The 19,382-nt window shown below is 50.4% G+C and overlaps 6 protein-coding genes across 6 annotated transcripts; 4 read left to right on the plus strand and 2 right to left on the minus strand.

The window, feature by feature from the left end:
* Positions 1 to 5: 5 nt before the first annotated feature.
* FPSE_11979 (uncharacterized protein) lies at positions 6 to 1,474 on the plus strand (the record flags this gene model as incomplete). Its single annotated transcript, XM_009265096.1, has 3 exons — positions 6 to 77; positions 133 to 344; positions 409 to 1,474. The coding sequence occupies 3 exons, from the start codon at positions 6 to 8 to the stop codon at positions 1,472 to 1,474; spliced, it is 1,350 nt and encodes a 449-aa protein (XP_009263371.1).
* Positions 1,475 to 5,322: 3,848 nt separating this feature from the next.
* EF1A lies at positions 5,323 to 7,077 on the plus strand (the record flags this gene model as incomplete). Its single annotated transcript, XM_009265097.1, has 4 exons — positions 5,323 to 5,394; positions 5,475 to 5,537; positions 5,778 to 5,916; positions 5,969 to 7,077. 4 exons carry the CDS (start codon positions 5,323 to 5,325, stop codon positions 7,075 to 7,077), a joined length of 1,383 nt encoding a protein of 460 aa, XP_009263372.1.
* A 729-nt stretch (positions 7,078 to 7,806) lies between these two features.
* On the minus strand, positions 7,807 to 11,649 carry FPSE_11981 (uncharacterized protein; the record flags this gene model as incomplete). The annotated part of the gene is made up of 3 exons (XM_009265098.1): positions 7,807 to 9,975; positions 10,026 to 10,324; positions 10,377 to 11,649. 3 exons carry the CDS (start codon positions 11,647 to 11,649, stop codon positions 7,807 to 7,809), a joined length of 3,741 nt encoding a protein of 1,246 aa, XP_009263373.1.
* A 314-nt stretch (positions 11,650 to 11,963) lies between these two features.
* Positions 11,964 to 13,041, plus strand: FPSE_11982 (uncharacterized protein; the record flags this gene model as incomplete). Its single annotated transcript, XM_009265099.1, has 4 exons — positions 11,964 to 11,990; positions 12,048 to 12,270; positions 12,320 to 12,451; positions 12,500 to 13,041. 4 exons carry the CDS (start codon positions 11,964 to 11,966, stop codon positions 13,039 to 13,041), a joined length of 924 nt encoding a protein of 307 aa, XP_009263374.1.
* A 230-nt stretch (positions 13,042 to 13,271) lies between these two features.
* FPSE_11983 (uncharacterized protein) lies at positions 13,272 to 13,631 on the minus strand (the record flags this gene model as incomplete). The annotated part of the gene is made up of 3 exons (XM_009265100.1): positions 13,272 to 13,316; positions 13,371 to 13,552; positions 13,607 to 13,631. The coding sequence occupies 3 exons, from the start codon at positions 13,629 to 13,631 to the stop codon at positions 13,272 to 13,274; spliced, it is 252 nt and encodes an 83-aa protein (XP_009263375.1).
* Positions 13,632 to 14,653: 1,022 nt separating this feature from the next.
* Positions 14,654 to 18,480, plus strand: FPSE_11984 (uncharacterized protein; the record flags this gene model as incomplete). The annotated part of the gene is made up of 5 exons (XM_009265101.1): positions 14,654 to 15,469; positions 15,517 to 15,863; positions 16,670 to 17,212; positions 17,263 to 17,774; positions 17,822 to 18,480. 5 exons carry the CDS (start codon positions 14,654 to 14,656, stop codon positions 18,478 to 18,480), a joined length of 2,877 nt encoding a protein of 958 aa, XP_009263376.1.
* Between the last annotated feature and the right edge of the window lie 902 nt (positions 18,481 to 19,382).

Raw genomic sequence — 19,382 nt, forward strand, 5'->3', positions numbered from 1 at the left:
CCATCATGGCTGCGTTTGATCCCGTCGCGAGGAAACGAGTCCTCCGCGTTATTGCTATCTCACTACTACTCGACTTGGTACGCGGCAACTCGGAATCACAAGATGCTTCACATGCTAACTAGCCCGATCTAGATATCTTTCACTTTTATCCTTCCCTTGTTCCCGCAGCTTCTCGAGTTCTACCGCGATCGCGAAGGCCAAGTCCCTCTTGACAAAGATGCGCCTCAGACCCTCCTCCAACACGTTCTATCAGGTCTCCACCGATACAAGGCCTCATTCTCCCGCCCGATCGAGTCGCGCCATGATATCGTTCTCCTAGGCGGAGCTCTCGGCTCCCTGTTCTCGTGCGTTCACCACAGATCCTCGAATACCCTTTGAGTCGCAAACTGACAATCTTACGTTATGCAGACTCCTTCAGGCCATCGCATCTCCGCTTATCGGCGCTCTCTCCGATCGATACGGCCGTCGTAAAGCTCTCCTGGCTTCCATGTGCGGTAACATCCTCTCTGTGCTGCTCTGGGTCGCTGCCGTCGATTTCCGAACCTTTATCGCCAGCCGAATCGTCGGTGGACTGTCGGAGGGCAATGTCCAGCTCGCAACCGCAATGGCTAGTGACATCTCGGACGAGTCATCTCGCGGCGCGACCATGGCATTGATCGGCGCATGCTTCTCGATCGCTTTTACCTTTGGTCCCGGACTTGGCGCTTGGCTCAGCACTTTCTCGACTTTCACTGCGAACCCCTTTGCTGCGGCTGCAGGTTTCAGTTTGGCATTGATTGTGACCGAGACGGTTTATCTGTATTTTAGTCTGCCCGAGACTTTGCCTTCGATGCGCGATACCGGAGCCAAGGGTGATGCGAAGAAGAAGGTTGCACCCAAGAAGATTGAGAGAACCAACTCTCACTTCCTTTTGAACGCCATCCACTTCGTTTTCTTGCTGTTCTTCTCCGGCATGGAGAGCTCTCTGTCCTTCATGACCTATGAGCTCTTCTCGTTCACCTCGGGCAAGAACGGACGACTATTGGGCTATGTCGGACTTGTGGCATCCATCCTTCAAGGCGGCGTTACACGACGTCTCCCACCCCTCATGTCCGTCCGAGTAGGAACACTCGCGTGCCTTGCGTCTTTTATCCTTCTAGGACGGGTTAACACCATTGGTGGCCTATACCTTGCTGCGACATGTTTGGCAGTCACATCCGCCACGGTCGTCACTGGCTTGAACGCTCTGAGCAGCTTCGAGGCTCACGAGGACGAGCGCGGTAACAAGCTTGGTATGCTACGAAGTTGGGGCCAGCTTGGTCGTGGCCTGGGCCCCATCCTGTTCACAAGTGTGTACTGGTGGGCCGGCCGGGAGGTCGCATACACCATGGGTGCCACAGGCATTGCGGTTGTCGCTGCAGCAGTGTTTGGCGGACTGAAGACACCAAAGGGAATGAACGCCAAGGGCAAGAAGGTTGAGGCCAAGGCTCAGTAGAGTATGTGTAGTTGATGTGCAAAGGGGATGTTGGAGATTTGTATATAACGGAAATTGCGGTTAAGCTGGTCTTGACCTTTATATAGTACAACTGCCTATATACAACTGAATATTATATTTCATTTCGCATGTCACTTCTACGGGTTTGTTGAATTTACTGCGATGTGCTTAAATTGAAGCAGCTTGGCTCTGTGCCGTCACCTACCAGCCTGCTTGCTATTCTTCTCATGTACGAGAGAACGAAAGGCTGCGGGCAGAACGGGAGTCGCTTCGAGCCCCGTCTCGAACACCGAGCAATAGCGAGCAGGCGTTGTCTCAAGAGTAGGAAGAAAAAAAGGCAAAAAGGAGAAAAAGATACCCGTACCCGGATTTGCACCAGGATCCTTGGCTTGCGCCCTATACTGTTATAGGAGGCCAACGAGTTGCTATTACTCTATACGGGCTTTCGAATCTCTTAACCACTCGACCACGGAGACCGGAGGTGGGTTACTGATTGTTGAGAGAGACAGTGTTGTTGCAGTCTATATGCTGTTGGGTGGTTGTTTGCCAGTCGGTGGCGGCTGGCGGGATGCTGCAGAGTCACAGACGGGGGAGTGCAGGTCGGTAAATAGCGATTGGATAGCATGGGATAGCATGAGGAACAGTGGCTTTCGTGAAGGTCACTGTACACCCATGCAGCTGCTATTGCCTGTAGGAATTGGTCTCGCTCGGTGTTGTCGTTAAGCTGACATGCCGTAGTCTTGGTTGTAGTCGCAGATCGGGTCTGTCGTGAAACGCATAGCAAAGTTCGTCGGGCAGTAGCCAATGTCGTTTCGGAATCTCAATTGCTACTCTGTATCGGCGCTATTCGATTGATTCGGCAAATTGCGACAATGGTAGACTGCGGCATGCCTACAGCCCTCGATTCGAACATCCGTGGGTAACACAGGCAAGGGGGCTCTGCACTTTATATGGCTTTTTGGGTTGGCTCCGCTTGACTGCCAGGATAGGTCAAGCTCAACTTGAACGTGATAACGACCCTCAATTTCACAATTATTGGTCATGAACATGTACAGGCTTTCATAATAGATATACCGCCTTGGGATCAACAAAGGCTTAGCTTGTGTAGGTCGGGTGAGGTCATGGAAGGTTGATGTAAGTTCCAAGTTATTTTGCTACCCTAAAGAGGCATCGAGATTGAGTCTTTGGATGGTTCTCGACAAATTTTCACAATGGCGGTCTGAGAATACGAGTAAAGGAAATAAAAAGTCTCATCAATGAATCATGAGACAATTTCATATGCCGCCCCCTCCACATACAACTTCACGATATCTTCCGTGGAGTGCGAAAATCGACATGATATGGAAGCGCCAAACTGACGGCGGAGCCGAAACGAATGAAGCATGCAGGAGAGACCATACCCATAGTGGACAAACCCCTCGACAGTCTCTTGTCTCCAGACATTCTTTCTCCATAATGGCAATATGACAACAAAGAAAAATATCAAGAATGGAGACGAAAGAGGAGCATAGCCGCCGTGAATATGCGCCCAGTTTCAAAGCCAAGAGATTGATGACATGCATTGTTAGAGCTCCTCAACCTACCATTACAGTTCCGGAGAAATCATATGGCGGCAATTATATGACATGTTCCAACTGAGTCTAACGGATGAAATGCATCGATTTTCACTGTCTGTTATTATAATCTGGGAATTGGTACTGAATCAAGAGGTCAGGTGGCAGGGTGGCCAGTTTGTTGAATCCACCCAGGCACATCAAACAAAGAAAGCACTGAGGTGGCACTTGAAGCTGCATGAAATCGCAAAACCCTCACTTATCAGAGCCTCCACTGAAAGTTCAAACGAAGGTGAGCTGCAGCTACGCTTCGTGTAGGATCCACAGTGGCTGGACATGAGTTTTTTTGCCCCTCCTTCTACTGGGGTTATCTTCTGGTCTGGCGCGCGCTCTGTCTCTGGTTAGCATGGGCTTTGTTTTGCCTGGCTGGACCTGGATCGAACTCTTATGGAGGGGTTTGTAGACGAGGAGGGGGAGGGGCAGAAGACAAGCAAACAGCTGTTGCATGAGACATGACCAAGACGAAGGAATGCAACAATAAACGGAGATTACGATCAGTACATACATACCATTAGTCTATATGAGATTAGAGCGATGATTTGCAGTAAACATCCTACAATAGCAGACTACGAGTTTGTTCCTGATGTCATGGCAGATCTATTGATGGGTGCTTCCAATTTACCCCTCCAGCTTGGTAGGTAGGGACAAAGAAAAAATTTGATACGCGACAATCAACTTCCTATTTGACCACCTCACAGCGACAAAAACATCCTGGCCAAGCCCAGATCTTCCGTGCACTGGTCGCGCAGCGGTGGTGGCAACACACAGACGCTAAGAGTACCAGTGGAGCATGACGTTGATTCGTGCAGGGAATCTGAGCCAGAAACTGACTGCACCAGAGTGGAGGGGCAGTTTGAAGCTCCCCCTCCTTCGATCATCGACGGTGGCAGAGGCGGAAGACAATAGCACGGCCAACAAACAGAACCTCTGTCATTGTGGCCCCTTCTAAGCACATGACACTCTCACCGGGGAAATATAGGAACAAGATAACAGCAACAGAACAATGTAGTGACTCACGCCGGAGTTGCGTTGGGCTGTCAGACGTAGAATGAGGGGCAAGAAAAAAACATAATCCTCAGATGCTGGCCGGGTTGGGTACAAGAGTCCCACGGCGTGGTGTAGCAGGCCTAAAAAGGCCCCAGACAATCTAGGACGGACGCGCGCATCCACCACACGTAAGGTAACCCACCGAGCCTCGACCGCTTGAGGTGCAAGCATCCATGATTGAATTTTCTTCAGGCCGAAAGTGAGAATTTTTTCTGTACTTTGGGCGGCGATGCCTGCGCACAACAAAGATTCACAAAAAAAGAATTGCCCCGCATGTACCTGCTAACAGATGGGAGGTACCGCCACCCAGAGGTGCCATTTTTTGGACCACGATGGTCTCTGGTGGCAGATGGATATTGTAACGAGGTCAAGATAGAGATGATTGCACCTGTGACGAGAATCCTAGAGACGCTATTGAATAATTAGAGTACCGTAGTAGGCTATAGAACAGCTGTACTACTCCCCGTAGTCTGTTTGCGTGTCCGTCGAGGTCTATTGAAACAAGCGCATCGCCTTTGTTTGCGCAGCGTCAGTGTAGCTTCAGGTGGTGCTGGTATCAACCATAAGAATCACGACCGATACTATGCCAGCTTCTCAGCAGACAGTATAATGAACTTCAGTGAGAGCTACAGTAGATATTTACTCCAAAGGCGCCCTCTACAGAGGAATCCTCAATGAAAACTTCCTGATATCGTGTCCTCTGTTGAGCTTCTTCTGTCCCTCGTACCATTCCTCGACTCTGGCAGGCACTTGCTCACTCGCCGTCATTATGGTTTGAAGCTCAGTCATTGGCCGGGCCCGCCCCACCTGCCTCGCAAAAAAACTTCGACTCTGTTAGGGCTTCCCAAGTTGGTTGCCCCGCGCCGCCGCACTTGCCTCGCACCCCACCCCACCCCTCCTCCCTCCTGCTGGCCTTTTTAAATCTCCTTCTCCCACCACTTCCCTTTCAAATTTTCTTCCCTTCCCTCCTCGTCTCGCATACCCGGTTCAAGCATCCGATCTGCGAATCTGTACGTACGACCCTTCAAGGCTTTGAAGAAGGATATCATCAAGATCATTTGCTTCATTGCAACTATCCTGCTTGCTATTCATCGTCGCCTGCCGTCATCGCACCATCAGTTTCAGCAGCTAACCATTTCACAGCACGTTCATCACAAACGTACACACAAACCATCCACAACCGTCAAAATGGGTAAGGAGGAGAAGACTCACCTTAACGTCGTCGTCATCGGCCACGTCGACTCTGGCAAGTCGACCACTGTGAGTACCACCGCATCCCAACCCCGCCTACACTTGGCGGGGTAGTTTCACATTTCCGATGTGCTGACATGCTTTAATAGACCGGTCACTTGATCTACCAGTGCGGTGGCATCGACAAGCGAACCATCGAGAAGTTCGAGAAGGTTGGTCCCATTTTCCTCGATCGCGCGCCCTTATCCCCTTCGAAACATCATTCGAATCGCTCGACGACTCGACACGCGCCTGTTACCCCGCTCGAGGACAAAATTTTTACGGCTTTGTCGTAATTTTTTTTCTGGTGGGGCTCATACCCCGCCACTCGAGCGACAGGCGCTTGCCCTCCTCCCACAAATCATTCCCTGGGCGCATCATGTGTCAATCAGTCACTAACAACCTGTCAATAGGAAGCCGCCGAGCTCGGTAAGGGTTCCTTCAAGTACGCCTGGGTTCTTGACAAGCTCAAAGCCGAGCGTGAGCGTGGTATCACCATTGATATCGCTCTCTGGAAGTTCGAGACTCCTCGCTACTATGTCACCGTCATTGGTATGTTGTCACTATTGTCCTCATCACATTCTCATACTAACATGTCTACCAGACGCTCCCGGTCACCGTGATTTCATCAAGAACATGATCACTGGTACTTCCCAGGCCGATTGCGCCATTCTCATCATTGCCGCCGGTACTGGTGAGTTCGAGGCTGGTATCTCCAAGGATGGCCAGACCCGTGAGCACGCTCTTCTTGCCTACACTCTTGGTGTCAAGAACCTCATTGTTGCCATCAACAAGATGGACACCACCAAGTGGTCTGAGGCCCGTTACCAGGAGATCATCAAGGAGACCTCCTCTTTCATCAAGAAGGTCGGCTACAACCCCAAGGCTGTCGCTTTCGTCCCCATCTCCGGTTTCAACGGTGACAACATGCTTGCCCCCTCCACCAACTGCCCCTGGTACAAGGGTTGGGAGCGTGAGATCAAGTCTGGCAAGCTCTCCGGAAAGACCCTCCTTGAGGCCATTGACTCCATCGAGCCCCCCAAGCGTCCCAACGACAAGCCCCTCCGACTTCCCCTCCAGGATGTCTACAAGATCGGTGGTATTGGAACGGTTCCTGTCGGCCGTATCGAGACTGGTATCATCAAGCCCGGTATGGTCGTTACCTTCGCTCCTTCCAACGTCACCACTGAAGTCAAGTCCGTTGAGATGCACCACGAGCAGCTCACTGAGGGCCAGCCCGGTGACAACGTTGGTTTCAACGTGAAGAACGTTTCCGTCAAGGACATCCGACGTGGTAACGTCGCTGGTGACTCCAAGAACGACCCCCCCATGGGTGCCGCTTCTTTCACCGCCCAGGTCATCGTCCTCAACCACCCCGGTCAGGTCGGTGCTGGTTACGCTCCCGTCCTCGATTGCCACACTGCCCACATTGCCTGCAAGTTCGCTGAGATCCAGGAGAAGATCGACCGCCGAACCGGTAAGGCTACTGAGGCCGCCCCCAAGTTCATCAAGTCTGGTGACTCCGCCATCGTCAAGATGGTTCCCTCCAAGCCCATGTGTGTTGAGGCTTTCACTGACTACCCTCCTCTGGGTCGTTTCGCCGTCCGTGACATGCGACAGACCGTCGCCGTCGGTGTCATCAAGGCCGTCGAGAAGTCCACTGGCGCTGCTGGCAAGGTCACCAAGTCCGCTGCCAAGGCTGGTAAGAAATAAGCGCATTATTTCTGAAATGACAACCTTCGGTGGGATCTTACGACTCTGGTCTCACGCCCAAGGGCTGATGTACTCGCTTCTACGACGAAATGATCATGTTGGCATGAGCACTCGGCTTATGTCTGGGGGCACGAGATGAGGCGAAAATAAAAGCCTGGGATCTTGTGCAAATCAAAAATAGGAATAGAGAGTCTAGAAGTGATTCGTGCAATTTTTCTTGTTCCCAATGCTACCTGTGATGCACTGTGACTGGCAAGCAAATGAAGCTTTCGTGATGTGACCATGAACAATGTGCCCTGGTTCGTGGACGGATCTTGATGGTGATGCTTGTAATTAGGCGATTGATGTTGGTGTCCCTCGATCCATGCCCTTCAGTGGGCCACTCTAATTTCCATACGTATTGAGCATGTCGCTTCTGACGATCGATCTTTGACGTTTGATGTTTTGGTAGTTTGTGTGGTCCATCGTGTCAACCTTGAACCATGCTTAACATTTATTGTCTCTATAAGTCTAATGATGGTGTTGTTACATATAATACACGTGCTTTTTTATGTTATACAGAAAGATCATATCCTCCAGCCTACTCCATCTCTATAGTTGCAATAATGTTTCCAATCATACCCCCATAACGTTGATATGCATGCATGGTCGTGATGTTTTGCCCGCTCCTCCGATGGGCTGTTCCTACTCGTGAACCTTGCTCACTCATGAAACCTGTTGTACATCCACCTACGATCTCTTCTTTTTGCCACCATTCTTACTTCCTTTGGTGCTCTGCGACTTCTTTGGTTGGCTCTCTGGTGGAGGAGTGTCGAAGAAGCCAGGAGCAGCGTTTGGATCAGTGGCTCTGTTGTTGCTGGTCGCACGAGTGGCGAACTGGGCGAGGAATGGGTCTACCTCCTCTACTACCTTAGCCTTGGCCTTGTCTTTGCCCTTGCCCTTGGCCTTGGTCTTCTTCGCGGGCTGTTCCAGGTCCGGAACGGTATACTTGCGTGCCGTGATCTTGGCCTTGCGGGCTGCGCTTGGTTTCTTGTTGTCACTGGTCGCAGAGGATTCGATCTTGATTTCCTCAGCCCCGAAGAAGTTGTTCATTATCTCGGTACGAACTCTGTCACGCTCGGTCTCGGCGGCGCTCTTCTTGCTCTTTGTGGGTGCGGCCTTCTCAGTGGGCGAGGCGTTGGCAGCATCCTTGCTGAATTCTTGTTTATCGGGCGCCCTGTCTTTGGTGGCATCTTCATCGGCAGGAACTTGCTTGACGCCCTCGGCCGTCCACTCTGGTGTCTTATCCTTGGTGGTGCCTGTGCTGACGATGGTTGCCTTATTGTTACGGCCCACCGCAGCTGCCCTGGACTTCAATGGAGCGTCGATTATAGCCATGAGTTCTTGTGTTAACTCGTCTTCGTTGGATACCTCCTCAACCCTAGGCTCCGGGTCTAGACTGGAATCATTCTTGACCGCGAGTAACTTGCTGATGTCGTCGAGGATTGGGTCTCTCTTCGACTCCGAAGACGCCCATTGTCTATCCGATTTCGAAGCCGCTTGTGATTTCGAAGCCGCTTGCGACTTCGAGGATGCTTGTTTCTTGATAGCGCGTTCTCGTTTCGCAGTATCTTGACGTTGCTTTCTCTCGCGTTCCACGCTCTTGGGCCGACCCTTTGCGTCAAATATGTCCTCAACAATGATGTCGTCGGTGAGCTCCTTCTCGGGCAAGTTGTAGCTGTAGTCTTCCAGCTGGCGGCTCTTGATGGACTTGTGGCCATCGTACCAAGAGAAGCATTTTCCAGTAGCCATGTCCTCGACTAGTTGTAAAAAGCTCTGTCGTCTCTCAGGATGAAACTTGACAGGACCACCGCCCGGAGGACCGGCCTTCAATGTAATCTCCTGACGTTGCCCGCCTTGCTGTCCCGCCTCGATGCTAGAGTAGCGCAATGTATGGCCTCGCCATGGCATCTCCACGGTCTTGTGAATCTCAATACCTCGGAAATCGTAAACGACATTTTTGCTCTTGCTGGTGCTCGAACCTGTGCGGCTCCCGCTCAACATGATTCCCGAGATATTGATAGTGGCTTGAGCGGGCGTTCGAAGCTTGCCTTCGGCCAAGTTGAATTGCGATGCCTTGAGGAACTTTTTCACGCCGCGGTTGACGATGCTGAAAGTCTCCGACCGCTCGTGTTGAAGGCGGACGTCAACAGCTTCGGCTGGTAGCAACAAATCGTTCACATGCCAGGTTACAAAAGACTCAGCAGTCATGTCATCAGGAACGGAGAAATTTGCAAAATCAGCGTCTGGCTTGATAGGTATTCTGATGCGAACTGCAGGCTCTTTGATCTCTTTTTGCGCATCGTTGCTTCGACCTCTCTTGCGCTCCTCACGAGGCACAAGGTTCATGATGATGGTTGTAGTCTCTTTCAATGTATTGTCGTCTTCAGGTTTCAATGCGGAGAAGGCGGCGGGATGAGGGATGAATGGTAATAGAATGTGACGTTTGCGGGAGAGCAGCTTCATTGAATCGAGAGGCTCTGAGTGAAGGATATGACCAAACGTTGCTGTAGTCGTGTCTTTCCTGACAGGGCCGGAAGCGTCCCATTCAGGCAAATCTGCGGAAGCGGCCAGATTAAGGGGCGAGGGCTCTTTGGCTGACCAGGAAGACTTGGTGATAGGGTCAACAACCCTGAACCACCGACCAAGCTTGTCTCTCCACGACATGGCTCGAGTCTGTCTTTGAACCGAGACAAACTGACCACTGACTTCATCTTCCCCTTTCGAGGGAATACACTGAAGAACGTTGTGGGTGCCAGGGATCCTAAGGCCGACCATCAAGCGGAATACCATATCGGCGACATCTTCAGTCTCGGCAGGAGCTTCATCAGAGTCGGGCAACCAAGAAACCCGGTATTTCTAACGCTTGTTTAGTACGTGAATCCTCTTTCGGCGATTATATATCGTACCTCTTTTGTACCCTCCCTGACGCGCTTAATGGAAGTCTTGGTAAGGCGGCCAAGCTCTTTGAGTTCTGCGGGCTTCGGGCTGCTTGTACCAGGCGGGAGAAAAGGGGCTGCATCAATGGTTCGAGAGCGCATATCTTGAAAGCACTGATCCATGTAGGCAAGGACGCCGTAAGTTGTCGACTTTCTCGCCGTGATATTGATTCGAGACCTTTCAATGGTCAAGGTCAACTTTTCATCTTCTCCTACCAGGAAGTCCCGTCTCAACACCCATAGCAGGCGTGATATGTTGTTCGGACCATCTGTAGTACCTGTCAGTAATTTACTCTTTGGTCGGATTTTGGGACAACACACATAAGAGAAAGGGGAAGATCTCAGGATCCATCCAAACGTATGCCTTTCCGAGATCGTTTTCGTATTCCATAGCCTCAATTCTCCACTTGTCGAAAACAATTTTCTGGGCAATTGCTGTCTTGTCTGTACCACGGACCCGAACCGAGTTGACCGATGCCCAGGGGACACTCCCTTCGATCCAAGTATAGTTCACGATCTCGCCTTCCTCCTGCTCTGGCACACGGTCGCGATGGTAATCTTTCAATTGATTGATTGTAAAGCCGCTGCAAAGAGACTCAACCAGAGTCCCTATATCCGTCAACCGGAGAATGCGAGTATCAGGGCGGAACTCTTCAATGTTGGCGTTGATCTCCTCCACCTCAGGCTCGATGTTCACACTAGGATTCAGACTTTCCCAGTCGAAATTTTCCGGTGCAACCTCTTCCTCCTCCACCACGATGGGAGACCTTTCGATGCGTGTCTTATTCGGGTTGTTGATAATAATGGCATCGGCTGGGAGTCCCAAGGAAGGAACACCGAGCGGTGCATCGTGCATGAGACCGTCACGGAACCTTCGCTTTGGCCATGGCCTGGTCCCTCGTACACCCCTATGTAGCCCGTCGTCGAGGTCAGGCAGCTCGGATACGCCAAACTCGGACTCTGTTCTTGTCGACCTTTCACCCAGAAGCTCGTCCAGTTCAAAAACGGAATCTGATCGTTCAGAAGAAAGTTCGGGTAGATCAGGTAGCCCTGAAACGCCACCACTCGAGTTGCCTGGCAGATGTGTTTTTGGTTCTGCCTCGTTTAATAGATCGTCCAGTTCGTGATCAGAAGAATCTGATGACGGCTTGGAGGACAAGTCGGGCAAATCAGACAGCTCAGAGAGGCCGTAGTCTGACTTTCCTGTCGAGGGTGATGCTTGGTCCAAAATACCATCAAGCTCAGTTTGTGCAGATCCAATTGGCTTCTCTTGGGAGGTTGTCGTTGATTCAAGGTTGATCTCGGTGGCGGGGTCGCTGTTGTTGGATTCAGTCGCATCTGTCGAAGGTATCGTTGTCGTTGATTCGTTTTCTCCTAGATTTTCTTCCGAGATGGTCTCCGATGTGTCTTTATTCGTAACAAAAGGCTCGACCTTGCTGTCCCCCAATGTTCCTAAGTCGGATGTATACAATCGTCGTCCAAGGCCTTCACGGACTGGATTCGTGCGGAAGCCCAATCCGGCGCTGCGCTGCGTTATCAGACCGAACCTGCATGCCAGGCTAATGCGCGGTACTCGGACCGCTCTAGAAATCATCGAGAAAGAAAATATTAATAATAACTCCCATCAAGGGAGCGGATTGCAACAATGCGATCAGGCCTGTTCAAGACTGAGAATTCGAGGCCCAAGGAAATTTTATCCGATAAGCGACTAAGCGATAAGCGGGAGGTGGTGCCCCGATAAGACTGGACGCGTCCAAGTGCGGTTCACCCGCGTATAGCCTTTGAACAAAGCAAACCATGTGAACTCACTCCTCAGTGTCTTTTAATCATTCTTATTGCAAATCCATTTGGCTCATCCGATCGTGTACGAGTAATTCCTCACATTTCATCAGAATCTCTTTTCCTGCCATGCCTACACAACGGCGCCGTCGGCCTGTAAGTCCCCAGTGATTCACTTACTCACCTAGGAACGACCAAGCTAAGCCACCTCAGGTCGAGGCCGATGAATCAGAGGAAGATGTTCGCCCCAGACAAAGAAATAGAGTTGAATCCGAAGGCGAAGAGAACGAGCAAGAACCAAGCGACGCCGAAATGGACGGCGACAGATCTCAGCTGCAGAGCGCCGACGAACAACTAGCTAAGAAGCTGGTTCGCTATGCTTTATCCTGTGAATTCTCAAGAACCATCATCCGAAGAGATGGTATTAAGGAAAGAGGTAACAGAAACCACTCTTGGACGCTGGGTACAGGCTAACAAATGTCTAGTTCTTGGAAACCAAGGTCGCTCTTTCAGGCGTATCTTTGAATTGGCGCAAAAGCAGTTGCGAGAGTTCTGGGGCATGGAGATGCGAGAGCTGCCAGTTAGAGAAAAAGTCACCCTGCAGGAGAAGCGTCAAGGTATGTTGAATCTCCGCTAGACCTGGGATTCCCGCTAACGAAGCGTAGCCATGAAGAGCAACTCGCAACCCAAGCTCGGTTCCGGTTCCTACATCCTCACCTCTACATTACCAGAAGCCTATCGTAGCGCTGTGATCCTAGGACCTTCGAAGACGCCTAGTCCGGACGACGAGGCTACATATGCAGGCTTCTACACACTGGTCATCACGTTGATCTCGCTAAGTGGCGGAGAACTAAGTGAGCAAAAGCTGAAGCGCCACCTCCTGCGAATGAATGCCGACCAGAACGTCTCGATGGACAAGACAGAGGTTATCCTCAAGAAGATGGAAAGACAAGGATACGTCATCAAAAGAGTTGAGCGGCCGCCTCTAGGCCAGGACGGTGAGCTGACCATTACATGGCATGTTGGGCCACGCGGAAAGGAAGAAGTCGGGCTAGGCGGTGTGATGGGTATGACACGAGAAATCTATGGTGAGAGTTGGGACGAAGAAATGGAAAAAAAGCTGCGCGCAAGTCTGAATATCAGACAGCCTCGGCAAAACGACGATGATGAGGAGGCTGACGCGGAAGCGAGTCGAATGCAAGAATGAGGCCGAGGGAACGAGAAGCAAGGTCGACACTATGATACCCAATACAGCTCAGCGAATTATATTTGTATGCGTGGAAAGTATGAACGCGATCGTAAGGCGAGATGTCGCAGTATGTCTAAAATCCCCCCTTCCACGGGGGTATCAATCCTTGACGCCGTCTAAAAATCCAAGCCAAACCAATTTCGAATCTTTTGCATATCGTGCTTAGCATCGCTTATATCGTACATGTTCTAATCTTCGCGCGGAGGAGGAGGACCACAAGGTTGAACCATTTTCTGCGTCAGGCTGTTAGTTGTTGTTTGTCCATCAAGTCGCAGAGTCAAGCATACCCTGATCATCTGAGCGCGGACCTTGGCGACGGGCTCGTTCTCAGCCAGAGCGATATAGGAAAGAAGAGGTCGGTGGCCGGCGATGGAGGAGTATGTGTCGCGCTGGATGTTGGTACGAAATTCCCAGCTGGTTGTGTCTGGGTGACCAGTACCGATGTACTTTGCCTGAAGGCGCTCGAGCTCTTGCTGGGTTCTAAGTTTATCGGCCTAATCTTGTTAGAGATGAAGAGTAATACGGTGGGATTGAGTGATTTGTACCATTTTTAACTGATTTGTTTGTATATCTTGGGGGTGATTGTGGAATTGGCTGCGCCGAGATCGCGAAATGATGAAAGTTGATGCGACTGCTGGACTAGACTACCTGATAAGATTAGCTGCTCAAAGTGGGACCTCGTTATATGCATAAGAGAGGTGACAGAACAGAACAAAACAGAGACAATCACACAGTCGGTATGTTTGAATACAGAGGGGAAAAAGGAGTTTTGTTTGAGCTGTCATTTTAACCTAGGCATGTCTATAATCTAAGGAAAATGTGTGTGTTGACAGGATGCTTATTTGTGATATGATTTCGTTATGGCATGGATGCAGTGTAAGTACGATAACAAGGGACGCAGCCTTCCATATCAAAGAGGCGCCATGCCATGCAATTCCAACTCACCGTTGAAACTGATAAATACCTAGGTACCTAAACAGCACGGAAACTTGCCTGTTACTAGGAATGATGATTCAACCCATCAAACCTGCCACTGACGCTGTTATGTTTCAACAGACTTGGGTAGGAGCATTCTGGTCGCCTAAACCTCGGTGAAACCAGACCGGTCGAGATCCTCAAGACTCCAGGTCCTTCACCCCCTGCTTCTCATCTCATCATAACAATAGACAAACAACAAAGACAAACAAGTGAGATAGACCTTATATATCTGCACTAATATTTTCTTGGACCGACACTTGTATCTTTGTGGTGCTCACGACTCAAGCCACCCCCACACTTCCATCTCTTACCAACCCCCTGACTTAAACATCATCGCATCACGATTATTCTTGGACTGGGAATATTCACTTACTAACAAGTTCGAATTAAAAATCGAGGCCCACGTTACAGTGACATGGGCGGAAACGGGAGATTTGCTCTGCCCGAGCATTGGACAGAGCTCAGCGCCGCTAGGATCCATAGACAACAATGCGCCGACGAGGTGGACACCATAAAGAAAACATGTCTAGAAGAGTGTGGAAGACGAAGCGTGGTGGACTGTGAAAAATGCTTCCCCAAAGTTCTCGACAGAATGCGCGCCCGTTACTGCGACGCCGAGGGCAGGGAGTGGTTCTCACAGCGAAGAGCGTTCCTTAATGAGCTGGACGTTCTATTCACCGACATCAAAGACCACAAGAAAATGGACCTAAAGACGATCGAGGACAGTATCGCATCGGAAAAGGAGGCGTGGTATCGTTGGGTGCTACGCATGTACCCGCGATTCCTCTCAACAGGAGACAGCGGGGCGGACCCCGATGAGCTGAGAGCAATGCTGGACGACCCTGTTAAGAGACGGGAAGAACTCATTGAGAGGATCTGGGAGGGTGTCGGAAAACCAGCTAACTGGGAAGCCGATGTGGATTCGCTGACTGAGAAGATTGCGACTGTCAGGAATGATGCAGCGGCTTTGAAGCAGCTCTACATCACTTTTTTCTTCAAGGATTCAAAAACAGGAGAAGTTGTAGAGAATGCACAGCCATACCTGGAAGCATACGAGACAAGCGACGCCATGTCGATTGAGCAAGTAATCGACCGCATCGCCCAAGACCTCAAAGCGAGCCTCACGACGGAACCACAACGCGATACCCACAGGAGTCGTCTTGATGAATTGCGCAGGGCCAAGATGGCGTTTGAGCAGAACAGGCTGCAGAATAAGAGTCGAGCTCAGGCAAGCCAAACGCCAGCCATATCTGATTACTTGTACGATCTACCGCCATGTTCCGTTTGTGCGAAATCGATGGACCCGAAGAATGTCCTTTCATGTCCACTTTGCCAAGCACTTGTCCAACTCGGTGGCCGACAAAAGATGACGGTTTACTGCTCGGATGAATGCTTAGACAAGGGCTTTGTAAGTGTTGATGTGGGTTTATTCAGATGAGAGGCTAACTTTGTTAGAACGACCATGTTGATAAGGAGCACGACTGCGAGGCGGGGGATAGATGTGCGCAATACGACTACGAGGACATAGAGATGGGAGAAGACGCAACATCCAAGGCTGTGGTTTGCAAGGACTGCATCGACCAGTGCGACATTCGAGAGCAAGGGTCGGTAGAGGGCGATGGAAAAGCTGCAGTATACTGCTCAATAGAGTGCGCAAAGCCGAATATTGGGAGACACAGAGAAAGCAAGCACATGACATCGGCTGCTGGTTATGAGGTTAGTAACCTTGCGCTGCCACTCTGGGAGACGGCCGAAAAGATATTGAAGGAGGGGAACCCGGGGTTGAAGTTCTCGCTGGTCGAGTGAGACTGTTTTTTGTACTACTAGGTAGTAGTTGAGTCTAGCCGAGGAGGGCGATATATCTCGCCCAAGACGAGCTCAGTCTTGTATGAGAGGTTGAACCTCAAAGTATTAATTGCATCACCAGTATTTTATACGGAAATCACTTGGCTCTGAATATTACGTGCTCTATGATGTGACTACGTAAGTTTTATGCATACATGCATGTATGTATGTTACACATATCTTGGACGTGGCTGACAGAAGAAGACAGACTCAACATGGTTGGTGGGTCATAAGATCCGAGGGTCGTCGGCGATTGAGGATCCGGCTTCTCATTACACCGGAGACTTGGCGATTGAATCTCACTCTCAAGCCAACATTATTCTCTCTTTCTAACAATTAGTCAATCAATCAATCAACCTCTCAGCCGACATTTGCCACGTTTGTCTATAGATAGACCAATTGATTTCTCGAATTGACCCATTTGTCTTACACTCACAAATACTGCAAATGGCAAGCGAACCATCACCAAACAAATCATGTCCCGCGCGCAAGAGAATCTCTACAGCCTGCGAGGCATGTCGCGCAGCAAAGATCAAATGTCAACCAAGTGAACAACCCGGAGTCTGTCGCAAGTAAGAACTCTTCACCGAAATCACACCCAACCAATCGATCTAACAAAGGCGTGGTGATAAAGATGCTTGGAGTCAAAGAAGGAATGCATATCACGAATGGGACCTCGAACACGAAGACGAAGGACTAAACAGTAGAATATCTCCAATCCGTCACATTGAAAGGAAGTCATTCGACTGACATTATCTCATAGCGCTATAGAAACCCATCAACCACCTGCACCACCTCCCCCAGCACCCTCAAAGACTTTCACTATTGACTTTGAAGTTTCTACCCAAACAGAGGTAGATGACAACTTTGACAACCTGCGCGATACCCATTCTCAATTCATGGACTCGATGTTCCCTTTGGATGGCGATACAGATCTCAGTAGTCTTGAAGACTCACCTCTCACTTCCTTTCCTACGCCTTCGTCGTCTCATACGCATTCGATACAGTCTCTACATGCGAAACCTCAATTCAACCTTGATTCGGCCGAGTCATTGCTGGATTCCTTCAGGAGAATGCTAATCCACTACCCTTGTATTGTGTTGATGCCAGAAGAGACAGTAGCAAGTCTTGCTGCGACGAAGCCTTTTGTTCTGTTGGCTATTCTAGCTGCTGCTTCCGGGTCGCGGACTTTACAAGGACACACTCTCTATGATGAAGAGTTCCGCAAAGTTCTGGGCCTCAAGTTTGTCGCTGGTGGTGAGAGGAGTATGGACTTGCTACAAGGCATCTTGATATACTGCGCTTGGTGCGTCCGCTTCTCTCATATCTGTCGCCTGACATCGTTAACATTCGCAGGTATCCATTCCATCTCAGACCAAAGAACAGACAAGCTTTCCAATACTATCGCATGGCCGGTGATCTCATAACTGATCTCGAACTGGACCAAGAACCAGCCCATCTTGGCAGCGCAATCCCTGGGGAAATGAGCAGTGCGCAGCTCGACCGGCCACGGGTGTATCTGGCATACTACTACGCCATGTCAAAGTATGTCCTCCAAGAAACGCACCAGGACCATATCACTCACAGATCCGACAGCTTCATGTATATGTTCAAGAAGAAGGACCTGATTCCCGCGTGGACAACCTGGGCAGATGCTTGCTGTAACATTTTGCAACGACATGCCGAGGTTGATGGGGATGTTTCGTTGAGTTATCTCGCCAGGCTGGCGAACATGACCAATACAGCGAATAGTTCTATACGCGACAATGATCCTCAGGTGAATCAGCAAGTCCAACTCGTGCTGCTTGGGCTGGAGACCCAGCATAGAGAGATGAAGGAAACTATGGTGCCGCATCTTTCACGCTCTGGTAGGCTATATCCAATCTGTACTATGTATCCTTCTAATAGCATCCAGCGCCCGTGAAGCTCGCTTCTCTATTCTTTGAAATCTTCCTCCAAGGTGGTCCCATATTCTATCTCACACGCATCAACACCAAAAAGCCTAGCTTCGTCGACCCATCGCCAACCCGCCTCGTTCGCTGCGTGAACAACATCCGCACTCTCTTTGACCACCTCACGAACCTCGAGAACTTTACGTGTTTCACCAGCGTTGATTGGACAAAGTTCATTCTATGCGTCATCCTCGCAGTCTGTCTCTCATTCCCCATTGCTGATGTTCCGGACTGGGACCATACATGGGCGCGCTCACAGCTACGTTTTGACGAGTTTCTCGAAACTATGACCGAGGGCCCTGAAGATCTCACACCGGCGAGTAAACGTGTGGATATTCTTTCTGCAAGCCGCGTTATCATGCGAGTACTCAAGACGAAATACAACCGACGTGTCGCCATACTTACAGCACCAGTTTTGAACGAGCCTCTGGGACATCAAGGGTGCCCCATGTTTGATAAAGACATGCAACCTTACCTAACAGCGTGGGACGTGGACTTTGACGCCCAATCTGTACTCCCCACGCCGAATATCAACACCGAAGGACAGCAACCCATGTATCATGACCTCTGGGCGACCATGACCATGAGCTGGGCGAATGATGCTGACACAATGGGGTCTTGAAGTCTCGGAACGGCATCTTATCTCTTGTGCAACTGCGCACCAATAAATGCATGTCCCGCCAAGTGTAACTACAGGAGGCGGCGTTGTACTTGGGGTTGAAAGTGAAAGTCTATTGTATCGTGTCTTGATAAACATGTGACAGAAGCCTCGCTGACGCACATATTGCTATTATATCACTTCAGATTATTGACAACTTTTGCTGTCTGCTTGATCCCTGAGTTGATCAAATGCAGTGCATTCCTAAATAGTATAGCTACCACAGAGTATGATCCCAAATCTGTCATACCTGCATGCATGGCCACCCCTCGGACTTTGCTGTCTATATGCGTGCCAACAGGTTATCTGATCCATGATCTTAGTTGACCTGCCAGCTGCAGCAATGGATCTAACCCTTGCCATCATCTATCAACTCACCGGACCTGTTCCCCGTACCCAAGACTCGTCCAATAGCCTCTTCCCACACGATCCATTCATCTTCTGCACTCGACTCTTTTCAGAAATCTCTCAATTTCCCACCCCCTGTCGTCGCATCCAACGCCCCTCCATTGCTTCCCAGCTACTCGGCTATCCCCACATGACAACCCTTCATGTCACACAGCAGATTCAATCCCCCTGGCTCGTGGTTTCAAGATTTCGCGCCCGTCCCGTCCACCCGTCCCCGTCCAAGGGCTCGGCCCGCCGACGTGGGTAAGCTACCTCCCTTTCTCTGCCTCGACCTACTTACCTTACCCTACCTTGGCAGAGCGTAGCAGTGAGTGTAACGGTAACCCTCCATCAACCCCAAGCTCTGAACAAAGACAGATGCATGTCGGTAAACACGTTCTCTTGATACTCTCCCGTCACCGGTTACCGAGCGTGTAAAGAGACGCAGAAGTGTGCGTGACACAAGCACGAGCTCATGC

The sequence above is a fragment of the Fusarium pseudograminearum genome, chromosome 2, assembly GCF_000303195.2.
Source record: "Fusarium pseudograminearum CS3096 chromosome 2, whole genome shotgun sequence".
Lineage (NCBI taxonomy): Eukaryota > Fungi > Ascomycota > Sordariomycetes > Hypocreales > Nectriaceae > Fusarium > Fusarium pseudograminearum.